The sequence below is a fragment of the Aptenodytes patagonicus genome, chromosome 1, assembly GCF_965638725.1.
Source record: "Aptenodytes patagonicus chromosome 1, bAptPat1.pri.cur, whole genome shotgun sequence".
NCBI lineage: Eukaryota > Metazoa > Chordata > Aves > Sphenisciformes > Spheniscidae > Aptenodytes > Aptenodytes patagonicus.
The window spans coordinates 125,257,327-125,270,766 of NC_134949.1; the positions used below are offsets into that span (position 1 = coordinate 125,257,327).

At 36.1% G+C, this 13,440-nt stretch overlaps 1 protein-coding gene across 1 annotated transcript in view; it reads right to left on the bottom strand.

Moving 5' to 3' along the window:
* Nucleotides 1-13,440, bottom strand: part of BRWD1 (bromodomain and WD repeat domain containing 1) — a 63,070-nt gene that overhangs the window by 4,682 nt on the left and 44,948 nt on the right. Inside the window, exons 34-40 of the mRNA XM_076354210.1 lie at nt 13,262-13,306; nt 12,532-12,678; nt 11,225-11,377; nt 10,775-10,944; nt 8,873-9,108; nt 7,516-7,707; nt 6,050-7,030 (exon numbers count right to left, since the gene is read on the bottom strand). Of these exons, the coding sequence (XP_076210325.1) occupies nt 6,050-7,030; nt 7,516-7,707; nt 8,873-9,108; nt 10,775-10,944; nt 11,225-11,377; nt 12,532-12,678; nt 13,262-13,306 (1,924 nt within the window). The remainder of the gene's footprint in view (nt 1-6,049; nt 7,031-7,515; nt 7,708-8,872; nt 9,109-10,774; nt 10,945-11,224; nt 11,378-12,531; nt 12,679-13,261; nt 13,307-13,440) is intronic.

A 13,440-nucleotide genomic window follows, 5' to 3' on the forward strand; every position in this document is an offset into this window, starting at 1 on the left:
TATTTCTATTTTGATGTTTCCAAAGGATAATTAATTTACTGTCTTTTCTAACAGTTTCCAGAAATTATACATGAACACTACTACTGTTACTATTTGTACTTTGTGATTTTATGGCCAAAACATAACACATTTCTGCTGAATACTGCATAATGCTGTATAAAAGGTGAACTAATTCACAGAATAAAAAAAATGAGGAGCTAAAGCTTAAATTATACTCTGTCCTCCAATACTATCAAGTAGACACGTACACAACATACGGCTGCTGCTAATAACTGTTATGAGGTAAGCCTGAACGGGCAGGAGCAAAGAACTTTAACATGGTAAATTACACTTGAAACAGGAAAATACTGTAAGTAAATATAATGGTACATCATAACATACTAGTGGTGGCAACCAGCAGCACACAAGTTACTGGTATAAAGCGACATTTTGACCAGTTAGTAAGTGTGGAAATGTATAACCCAACCCTAGGATTAAGATTCCCCTACATCTGCTTTGAGCTACACTCACATTCTAGAAGGGCAGTTTGGAAAGGTGGAAAAGACTGCCCAGCCTTAATGCTGAGTGCTAACTTAATCCCCTTTGGCCATCTGAAGAACTAAATGTTTAAAACTTAAAGACATCACCTGGAACTATTCCAAGAAAGGCAGATAAAAAAATAGAAAAAAAAAAGAATGCACACAATGATTTTAGCCAGTTTTTCACAGATAGGTGCTCAGCTGTTTATAGATGCATGTTTTGAGAAAAAAGCCTGTATCATAATAAGCAGATTATGTATATTTTCAAAGTTTCAGCAGCTAATTCATAAAATAGAATACAAGACTAAAAGGAGTCCAGCCTTTCTGCAACACGCTCCCAGAATATTAAATCTATACTTTGTATCCAAATCTTAAATTGGGAGGAAAATTGTATAAAGTCCACCCTATTTTTCAATTAAAGCTTTAATTAAAGCTTAATGAAACTACACAACGAACATCCTGAATTAAATGTTGCAAAGGTACAAAGAGATTGCACAGGCAGGAAGAGGGAGGATTAAACAAACTCCACTACCCACAAAAACTGGGAGAGCATTTAAAAGAAAGGCACCAAGATACGAAGGCCTTGTCCACCAAGTTTACCACTGTGACAAGCTGTCCTGGAGTTCAGGCCATCAAACTCTAAACCTGGAAGTCCAGGCTGCAATATTGGGCAGGAATATCTAGCCATACCTCCAGTCAGCTGTCCTGGTTCTGGCTGGGACAGAGTTAATTTCCTTCCTAGTAGCTGGTACAGCGCTGTGTTTTGGATTTAGGATGGAAACAATGTTGATAACACACCCATGTTTTAGTTGTTGCTGAGCAGTGCTTACACTAGTCAAGGACTTTCCAGCTTCCCATGCCCTGCCAGTGAGAAGCTAGGAGGGGGCACAGCCAGGACAGCTGACCCAAACTGCCCAAAGGGATATTGCATACCATACGATGTCACGCTTAGTATATAAAGTGGGGGGACTTAGCTGGGGGGCGGTGACCGCTGCTTGGGAACTGGCTGGGCATCGGTCAGCAGGTGGTGAGCAACTGCATCAGTTGTTTTTCCTGGGTTTTATTCCTCTCTCTCTTTTTTATTGTTTTCCTTTTCATTGCATTTTAAAAAATTATTTTAATTTTTATTGTATTTCAATTATTAAACTGTTCTTATCTCAACCCATGAGTTTTCTCACTTTTACCCTTCCAATTCTCTCCCCCATCCCATTGCAGGGGGAGGGTGAGCAAGCGGCTGTGTGGTGCTTGGTTGCTGACTGGGGTTAAACCACGACATCAGCTGATCTGCAGGGTGTACTACAGTCCACAAAGTAGTTCCCAACCCCTACTGACCAGCCATGCAATCTATGTGAAAACTTTGCTTTAGTTTTGTTTTTTTTTAAATATATACAAAAACATGCTATATACTATATATCCATAATGTATATTATATAAAATAGTATATATAGTACTGTAATGTATATTATATGTTTTATATATTAAAATATACTCTATTTTATATATAGTGTATCTATATTAAAAAAATAACCAAAGCAAAGTTTCCACATAAATTGCTTAGCTGGTTAATTGTGTAGTACATAGAGTTATATATAGAGATAATATATATTTATTTGAAAACAGATATTACATAAATACATATGTGTCTATATGTATGTATTTAAATAAAAGCATGCATATACTCCAGCAGTACCTAACAGTAACTTTTAGAAGTACAAACAACTTTAGCTTCCTACTTACAGTCTCTTTAGAAAAGAGCAACACATGCATCAGTTTGGCAAACCACAGTAAACTAGACTGTGCTAATAGCACACCTGTTGTTGGATCTATTGACCGTTGAGGAGAAAAAAGAGCTAAAAAGGGCATCTGCTAATTTAAAAATAATTATGTGACGATCTGCGGTAATATCCCAAATTAGATTAAAGATTAGATAAACCGAAACAGAAAATAAATATTGTGTTTTGCAGTAAACATTGTCCAAAGCTAGCTATCAGGACAACTAGCATTTCAACAGAACAGGGGGAATAACTCACAATGTAAAGAAAACCGAATGCCCGAAAGTTACTTGCCTATAAGGAACACTGTACAGGACAATGACCTATTCACCTTCCGCATGAAAGAAATCTCAGACTTGGCCCTATGTCCTTAACCATCCTGATTCTGTACATACTGGGAACGTAACATTAAGTTTTTCACTAAGTTAACAGTATACTGAGCTCTCTTGGCAGACGACTGTGCAATGAGACCCAAACAATGCAAGTATTCATTACTGTATTTTGTCCTTACTGACTTTTAAAGAGCATATTTCATGGCCTTGTAGAAATTTAGTCATACTCGCTCTTGCCCCTTAAGGATTTCCTTTAGATGGGTTCTCTTCATTTGAGAGTTTTAAAAGGGCATTAGCTTAAAAATTTTGGTAAAACAAAAAACCGACATTCTGCTGTGCGCGCACCTCAACATTCAGGTGGTTATACAGGGCAGGGGATGTTAAACATTTTGTGCAAAGTAAGACTGTTCCATAATAAATGAGCCCCCCTTAAAGCAAAAAGGTAGATATTAAAGTAAAAAATATACTATTTTCTTACTGATTCTCATTAAAATCTTCGGTAATGTTGTTATGATCATTAAGCAAATGCAGCCTTTGGCAACTAACTGATAACACATATTGATACTTGCCAACATCTGGCACCAACCACACATGGAAAACAATGCTGAATTTGCTTTTATGATTGGCAGTTCTACCTAGTGGATGAACATTGATTACTAAAGAAGCTATGGCCAAAGTAAAAGGATGAGAATTAACCAAAAAAAAGACATCATCCAAAGAGTTTAAGAGACAAAATGTGAGTAAGAGGAGTTTTGCTCCAAGTTAGAGCTGGAAGACAAATTAACATTTCACACCCATGGGCATAAAAGGTACAGTACAGCAGAAGCTACAGTTTAACCAGTGTTAAAGAACTGGCAAGAAGAGAAACCAGATTTTCATCAAGCTTTACAACATTACAATATAAACAGTGAAAACATCCATGTTACATTCAAAGGACAAGCTAAAGAGACCAAAAGCACAGTGTTGGCTACCCAGTGTGACAGCTTCTACACATTTAACTTGAAACATTTACACAGAAAGTGTAAGGGAAGTTTTTAAAATTAACCAGTCTTGTTTTCCCCTTAAAAATGAGGTGTTACACAAGCTTGATAAGGGAAATGTTACTAACTGCCTACTCCAAAAGCTACAAATTCCCACTAGATGAAGTATTTGTACAAATACCTTCCCTTTTTGCCATATTTAAAGTCTCTTCAAATCGTCTCAAAGTAATGGCACAAGTCTGGGGGGAAAAAAAAAAAAAACAAACCCAAACCCAAAACAGTTTTATATTTGACTTGGGAGTTTTTACATATGAAAGACATTCAAGTAAGATTTTCAATTCTATAAAGCTATTAAAAGATTCCCCGCCCCAATTTTCTTAAGTTTTAGAAGGTGACTATGGCATCATACTTCTGACAAGTCTAGAGTTCAATAGCCAATTACAGAACTCAGCAGCTCTTTATTGCTGCTCCTCAGGTCCACCTGGCACCCTTTCACATTGCTAATGTTAAAACGTTAAGAAATGTTTTCAGTAAGTTTAGTAGCTATAAATACTAAGATCTTTTGTACTAAAAAGTAGTAAGTATTCCTTGTGGAAAACTGTCAAGACAGATTCATCTTAAGAGACAATCATTTTCTCCTCAAGATTCTTAAACTGCTGCATTACAAGTGTGTATCAAAGCCACTACCTGAGAGGGCACAAAAATGTGAGACAATCAAACTTACGAGGCTGTTAAAAATTTACTCAGTCTGGAAGGAAAAAAAAAAAAAAAAAAAAAAATGCTGTCAAAAATAATCCTTTCACCCACCTCATTTTTTGGCAAGGCAGCATTGAGTTGACACTGAGCAGTGGAAAGGAAGCAGCTTAGACACAGAAAGATTTTACTCTTTTATAACGCAGTACTGAAGATGGCTCTTTCTTTTCTCAATTGCCAAATTAAGTGATGTAGGAAGTAACTGAAAACACTGATAGGAATTTTTGCTCCAAACATGACAGTCTTCAACTCTGATCGAATACGATGTGAACCAGGAAAGTTCAATTCTGTTTTGTATGCTTGGTATGGAAAACAGCCAAACCAACCCCCTTGAGCTTGAGTACCTTTTTTCTTTAATTCCCTTAAAGCCTTTTGATAAGTAAATTCCTGTAAACCCACGTGTTAAGGCTAAACAATGCAGACCGCTTTGTTTGAGGGAGGTGGGTGAGGAAGACCGCTGGGAAAGATTAGTCTTTGCACCATAATAATAAAACAAAAGCTATATAATGAAGTCTTGAAAATAAAAATGCAACTATCTGGAATTTCTGCCCTTCAGTTGGCTGTTGTTAACTGCTTTACAGAGACATAATGTCTTATCAGTACGATAATGTAGTTAGAGCATGTGACATGATGCTTCAATTAGATACAACATTGCTTAGACACCCATGGACCTACGAAACTAAAGCAAGCAAGGAATAGGAGGGTCACCACTGCATCGGTAACAGCACCCCCCTGCAAACCACCCAAACCCCTCTATGTTAAATCTGGGAAAAGCCAGACACTACCGATGCACCATCAAAGTGCCTCTCTGTCTTAAGGACACTACACATCACTGACCGAATAAAATCCAAAAGTTGAATCAAGTTACAGGTTCCAGTGTACACCACAGAAGTAAGAATAAATAAAACATCCTTCAATCAAATTCATTTTGAAAGACTATAAAGTTACTTCAACTGAAAATAATGGTTGTAAGCCTGCTTTAGCACAGAAAATTTCAACAGAAAATTAAGATAATCTACAGTAAGAACTATTACTTCACCCACAAACTCAAGGTAACAGGACTACAAACCACAGGGTTTTTGCTACTGAAATTCTCAAAACAAGGAGCAGGCCAAAGAAAGAGAACGTACTGCTCCTTTTGAGATTTTCTGCTACCTTGAGCTACATACCATAGAACTCGTTCAAAGCACCCTTCAGAATATTGCTTAGTTTTGTGCCAACAACCTGAAAGCCAGCGTTTCTCAAATTTAACTGTCACAACACGCACGCACAGCAATATTACTTCAGAATAGGTATTTTAGCATTAGTACTGCTACATAGATAAGCAAGTGCAAGTTAAATATGGAAAGAGCAATCATGATTTAATGACAAGTTTTTCATAGAGAAATGTATCGCCTGAATTGCACAAGAACGGCCAGCGTTCAGTCTGAATTCTAAATACCACAGAACTACACCAAACTGTAATAGTTTTCTCTCAGTGCTGTTTGCTAACCTCCCAGTTCCAAACCTGTCTAGACTTCTAGACACCGTCATCACACCTTACACTTCTCCTTCCCCCATTTATAGTTATTTTAGAACAACAAGGAACACTGTTACACTTGGTATAGTCCAAATCCTCCCAGTCATTAATCTTATGCTGCCTCCTTCATCTAATCAGTTTCAAGAGTTAGATACATTAACTTTAAAAATTTTACCTTTTCTAACAATTTTTGTTTTTCCTTTTCTCTTCCTCTTTTTTGTTTTTGAAGAAGTTTCACAGTAATTACTGTTATTGGAATCTGTCTCAGATTCTGTATCAGAAGAGTGATTGAAGCTGGCACCAGGTCCAGATTTTGAACTCCCTGCAATTCTAGTTGGCACCAAGCTCTCTGACACAAAACTTCTCCCATCCTCTCTGTCTTCTGTTTCAGATTCTGCTGTGTCCTCTAACTCACTCAAGACTTTTGCTTTTTTTAAAGGAGCAGCAAGCTGCAGACCAGTTGCTTTTCTGCCATTCCATCTATCTGATTCAGAATCCACTTCATCCTCAGAGTTGCTCACTGCAGGCTTATTATGTGCTGATGTTGACTCATCAGAAACTTTTTGACTGCTCCCATCCTCTGAGTTACGGCTTTTGGAGTCCTCCTCCGAAAAGTCTAGGGTGGGACTTTTCATTTTGGGAGATACGGAATGGACTGTCCCACGTAACTGTTTATGACCGTTGCTTTGCCAGTTTTTCTGCTTCATCTGTGTGTCCGTCTCCGAATCTGAAGTTCCATTTTCAGATTCGCTAACAAATTTTCTTCGTGCAGCAGATGAACCAGGTTGAGAAAGAATTTTCCTCTTGGTAAGCTGCTCTTCTATTTCTTTTTCACTTTCAGACTTTAAGCCTACATCATCCTCAGACCCCTCCAGTAACATTCGCCTGGCTGCAGCTGAGGCATTTCGGTGAGGCAGTTTCCTGTTCTTGCATCCAATGCCAATACTTTCTGAGCTTGAAACCTCTTCCTCCACATCACTCATTAGCCTTAACTTATTAGCAGCCACAGCAGCACTCCTGCGTGGAGTTTTTCTATGTCTACCAGTACTATTACTGAGTGACTCGGATGTCACCACCGAAGTATTTTCAGAGTCACTTCCATATAACTTTTTCCTGACAGTTTTTCTTGTATTCCCATTTTCCTGAAGAAGTGTTCCTGTAAAGGAAAGGATAGATTAGTATCTTAAACAAAAAAATAGCAGCTTTTTAAGTCTTGTCAAATCTGGAACAGGTTCAACCCACGGACATGACAAATGAAATATACTCCTAGTAATAGTTACGTGCTTTTGTTGTCTGCCAAGAAAAATTATTTAGCTATATCATAAATTTCTAATTCATTCTAATTTTTGTGAAAATCAGAACTTCTTTATGAATTACTGCTTTTGCTTTCATTAAGATATAAAATGTTGCAACACATTCCGTCTCATTCGGCTCTTGGTTTCTGCCCTCCTCCCCTAAGCACTGGAAAAAAAAAAATCTTTTTAAAAGTTGAGTGTAGTATTTTGAGAGCTTCAGAACTACCACCGATCAAAAAGTTAGTATCTTACATATACAACAATTTTAAAAATACTAATTACATTTAGTTATATATATACACACTTGTGTTATTTGCCGTTCACAAGAAAACTACTCAAATCTTACCTATTTGTTTTCTCTGAGCAGCTCGATTTCTAGTTATCCTGCGATTGCTGTTCTTTCTTCTACATACACCATTGTGTAGTGGAGGTGAGACAAGAGCCGCAGAGCTTTCTTTGCTGTCTTCTGAGCTACTTCCAGAGGATGAAGATGAGGAGGAAGTAGATGAAGAAACCAAAGAACCTTCTATCTCACTTTCTGTTTAAAAAAAAAAAAAAAAAATTGTCAATTAAAATTCTAAACATACAGTTAGCTTCCGGTTAAGAGCTACATTTTGCTGAACCAGGAAACCTTCAAAATTTCCTCACGGTATTATCTTACAATACACTATCATGCCTTAATGTCTTACACGTATGAAATTGATAGCTCTACAAAATATACCACTCCATATTTATACAGTGTTCAGTGACAGGAAGCTTCTTTAACCTGTATTTAAGTTTCAAGTAAAATAACACAGCTGTTTCCAAATAACAGAATTAAGAGAAAAGCATGTCAAAAAACAACACAAAACATATTCTGACAGGTCTTTTTTTTACCAGGACTTGCATTCTTATACTTTGAAAGCAGCTGAATTTTTGTCAAGGTGCAGTGTAGGGAAAGAAGGAAAAGACAGGAAGGTTTTTTATGTCTCGGGGAACTTCTGTCACTTCTGCTAATTTTGGATGACAATTTTTATGTAACATATATGGGTGTATAACCTGTATTTTATATAGTACCATTTATCGAATACACTACATTTTCCTCTCAAATAAGAGACATTAATTCACTACAACCGCTTTCCTAGAACAGCTGCTTGAAATGAAGAAATTCTATTATTCTATTTGGTAAGACTTAAAGAGCATCAAGTAACCATGTAGTTAGCAGGTCAACTTTTTCTTATCATCAATCTTACCCAATTCAGCTTTGTTGTGAATCCCCATGTAAAAGCTGCAAAAAAAATACCATCCACTTGACTGCAAAATGGATCTACAACCAAGACAGCTCTGCTTCTAAGAAGCAAACTATCCTATTGATAGACTTCCGCTTGGGTGCAAGCTTTTTCATTAAACAAAGTTGAGTAAACTTACTGCATTCTATGGGATTTTAAAGCAGAAATTTCAATGTTTAGTACACAGATGTTTTTATAACATTTGATAATGTAGTAAGTGTCCAAAATTCATTAAAATACACAAAATTCTGTATTACACAAACCCCAAACCGCATAAAAATTTGTCTAAAATTTCACATTAAAAATGCAAACCTCGCTTAACAATTTAGAATGCAATTGCAAATTATGGCAATTATAAAGGAAAGGAAACATTAGTGGACAATTCAGATAAGACCAAGATGAAAATCCTCATCTGAAACAGATTCCATTTCTGACCTGATGATAATGCAGAACAATTCGTTAGTGTTGTGGATCTAGCTTTTCCATTCCTTTCAAAGGATGCCAGGCATGCAGAATCAGAGGATTCACCAGAAGAACTATGGTTGTAATTGCTAGCATTCGTTTTATGGCTTGCAACACAGGCAGCTCTGCTTGAGGTAGGTTGAGTAAAAGAATCTTCCTGCTCAGATTCAATTTTTGCCTGAGACTTTAATGGTTTCTGCTTCAAATTTCTAGTGAAAGGGGAAAGAAGTAAAAGCAACACAGGTTGTAAAACTATGAGAACTAAAGGCAATTACGTATTTTAACAATACTTCTCTCTGAAAGCTTAACTAACTGTATGTCATACGATTTTAGATTTATGGAAGGGTAGTTAGATTTGTGAGCTAACATGGTGTAGGACAATTTTAACTTTGACAAAGATAAGCATTAAGTACTTTCATTAAAATAATAGTCTAGACTCCTAGTGAAGTTACACAAGAGGAGACATTCTTTCTCTGCTCTGAGAAACAAAGAAGTTAATACTGAATGCCTTCTAGACAGCAATGTCCTCTTACTGTTTACCAGGAAATTGCAACAACAGCCTCAATTTCTGTTGAATTCCCAGTCTCTTGTTAATTGCGCATAAGCCTCAAATTAAGTAGTATGCATACTCACATTATTCCACAATAAACTTGAGTTCCAAAGACACAAAGAAGGTGTATCTTTAGAGAAAGTTTACTGTCTAAAATAAAACGTGTGTTTGTAGAGAAACTCACTGATTCGATTCTTCCTTCCTATACATGCTAGAGTGCTACACGCAGTCCTGATAAGTCACTTATTTTCACACTTAGAACTACTATTTTGTCAGTTGCTTCCTTACAGTCACGGGTTTTCAGATATTCATCTAGGCGCACAAGATGTATATGCTCTTTTTGCTATCCAAACACTCTCCCAAATAGTCCCAAACCTCAGTCCTGCTGAGCACCACTGAGTTGTAAACAAGTCACATACAATTCTTCAGACATGAGCAGAAGCGTTGTTTTAAAGGAAAATGTCTGCCTATCCTGATGTGTGTTTATTTCTCTGGGAAGAAAGGAGAACCCAAGGAATACTCCCAGTAAAGCTTAAAGCTCATTGCCAGGTATGCCTGTAGCGTCATCCAACATGTATGCATAATAAAATTTGAAAACATAGAAGTAATCCACTGAAATTTTAAGAGAAGAAAGCCAAACGTAGTGAAGAAATGTATTCTTAGATTTTTTTGTTCTTAAAACTCTTATTCCTATCCTTTTACTGCCAGAGAAGAAAGGCTGGGCAGTAGCAGAAAGGTATAAGCTCAGTTTCAACAATTTACCATGTTTAGCTTTTGTATTTTGTCTCACTTCATCCCATATGCAAATTAAGAATACATGAGTTAATCATGTCAACCAGCAGTTGTGTCAAAAGCTTGTTTTCCTTCAAAAGAGAAAAGGCATATCTAGCTACCAACAGAATGCTACAGTAAGTGAAAATGTCAATAAAGTCCATCGGACTGGCTTTCTTCTGTACATGATAAAACACGTAATTTATGCAGCTTTGTAATCTTTGTAATATATACAGCAAGTAAATCTTTGTTTCATTTCTCATGATTTCTGACTGAAATATTTAAAAAAAAACAAAAGCAAAAAACCCAACTTTTTCTACTCTTCAGTCCCGTCACTGTTTCACAGCCAGTTTTATATTACAAAAAAACCCGCTTTTTTTTTTTTTTTTTTGCATGTCTTTCCTACTGCAAGAGAAGTAATTATAAAAAAGTCTCACCGGAGTTTGCTAACCATTTAATAAACCAATTGTTCTCTTCTTCATAGACTAAATATGACAGTCAATATGAGTATTAGTCAGCTGTGATGTATCTCTACATCTTCATAATTTGGTTACCTGAGCATTTTGGTAGGATGCTGCACTGAGCTTTGATTATGAAATCTTCTAGTATACCTCTGGTTTCTTCGTAGTTTTTCATTCTGTTTCTGACCATTTTTGAAATCTGAAACAATTCTTCTTATCTTCTCTTCAAATAGTGCTGACAATCTCAAGGTCATACTATAAATCTAGGTAAGGAAGTGGCTTGTATTAAAAACAGAACCTTTCATCCAAGAATAACATTTCTAAAATTAAAAACTCTACAGAAAAGAAATAGAAAAAGCACGGCACACAATTCTATGTAACACTAGATAAACAAGAAATGAACATATTAACTATTTTTGTTATACTTCTCCCCACTCTCTATCCAACCAGCAGCTTTATCAAAAGTACTGATAAACAAACTAATTCCAAAATAATACCTCATTTCATTAAGAAAAACATAACACCCCCAATATTAACAGCTACCTTTGACTTTTTGTTTGGAGTATAAGATTTTGCATTACTAAATATTAGTCTTATATCTTTGCACAGTTCCATTGGAGTGTCATAATTTCCAGCTTCCAGAGTTTCTTTCACTGTACCAAAGTCCATTGGAGTGTCTATAATATGTCTGTAATCCTAGATAAAACATATGAAAAAAAGATTCAAGAAGGTATAAAGGAAAAACAACACTTTTTAATTTTATTTCTATAATTTAAGGGTAGCTAAGATGACCACAGATTATCTTCACCATCAGCTGAAAACAGAAGCACCTACCACAGCAGACAGCAACGCTTTTGCTGAGACTAGTTGATGTAAAGTCTCCACTACATTATCCCATACAAACTCTTGCTCATTTTCAAGGTGGTCTTCAGAATTTCTGAAGATCGTGAGTTGATACACTATCACATGCTTGCACATGCAGATTTCCAGTTTCAATTCTCCTGAGTTCCCTCAATAAAAACTACCCAGTAACTTAACATGCACGTCAACGTTTTTATTGTTAAACAAAATGAGAAATGAGACTGCTGTAAATCATCATGTAATCCTTTCCCTAATGCATTTTACTATGAGAAACAAACCGATCTGGTGGAAAAAACAACCAAAAAAACCCCACCCCAAAACAAAAAAGAAAAACACAAACCAAATCAAAACACCTCTATCTTTCTCTCCTGTTAATGAGTTTTAAGAGAACCTCAAGATGTTTAAAACCTCTAGTGAGACCCAAACTCTAGATGTGAAGCCCATAGGAAAACAGTTGCATGCTTGTTAAGAGGTTTTCCTTTAAAGTTTGTTGGGTTTTTAGACAAAAAGAGCCCAAAGAATACCATGAACAGCTAAGAGAAACAGAAGGAACAAATCAAGTTCATAGCTCAGGCTCAGTAAACAGGTTTTGTAGATTGTCCCTCAAGAAACTAGTTTTAATTAAGAACATAGACATTTATCTAAAACTATTTCCCTGTAAGGGACAGTAAGAAAGCAAGCAAAAAAAGACTGAGTGGTTTCAAACCATATAAAAGGTATCAGGATGTTTGTAGACACCACCACTGCTCTACAATTGTTTTGTGTTCGGTGTCAGTATTTTGTTGGATGTTAACTTGATGCAGCAGACCATACAGCTCATAGTTCTCAGCACAGAGCAAAGCAAGTTTCTTTCGGTGGTTTGGGACTAAAGCCATAAAGAGAACAAAGAGCTCCAAGAGCAACGTGGAGATCTTATTACAGTACCAAAGGCTAAGAGGGAAAAAAACAAATAATATTTATATCTTACAAGGTTAATAAGAGCAACTTACAGGATATTGATCCAAATCAACTGGCTGCCTGAAAGGTTCAGAATCTTCACACTGGAAAATTAAATTCACCAGTTCCATACACTGCTTCTTCCAACAGTTTTCATCATAGCCAGTTTTCACGCTTTTTCTTGTTTTTAAGCCCCGTCCCTTGGGGAAAAAAGTTAGAAAAAAGAATTACTGAAATACAGCAAGAAAAACTAAACCTGATAATCTGTCTGGAATTATTTCTGTAGCAGAAAAACGCACCTCCAAACATACTGTTTTATAACAAAAAGGGCTACTACTAGCAGGTTTTTCTCCTAATCTGACAAATTACACAATTTTCTTTTACTATTTTTCAAGGGTTTTTTTATACTACACAACTAAGGCACACAAAAATATACCTTCTGATACCAAATTATTCTCAAAATATTTGAGTAATATCCATCACTCAAAATATCTTTTTCCAAGCATCTCAGCTGAATAATGCTTTTATTTCTGTATCACACAGATAACTGCAAACTGTTACACTGAACAGCACTGATATCAAACTCGTAAGCAAGATTTTCCTAGACAACTATACAGAATGAGTATAGAAGCATTAAAACAGCCAAGACCTATTTAGAAAAATTCTGTTCTATGGTTGTTATAAAACCAAGCATCACTCCCACAGAATTTCAATATAGTCTGTTAACCAGTTTTTCCTGCCAGACCTGATTTGGGTATATATGGTAAAGATTAGCCAACTCACTTTTCTTCTTCTATATGATGTTTTCGGAAGACATTTTTCATCATCCTGCACAAAATAAATCAATCATCTCAAAAATTATGTATGAAAAAATAGGTAATGGGTGCTCAAAGTGTCATTAGATTTGATACTGTGGTAAAAATAGATTTTTATTCTAATTTCTCTCAATAAGACAGAAGATG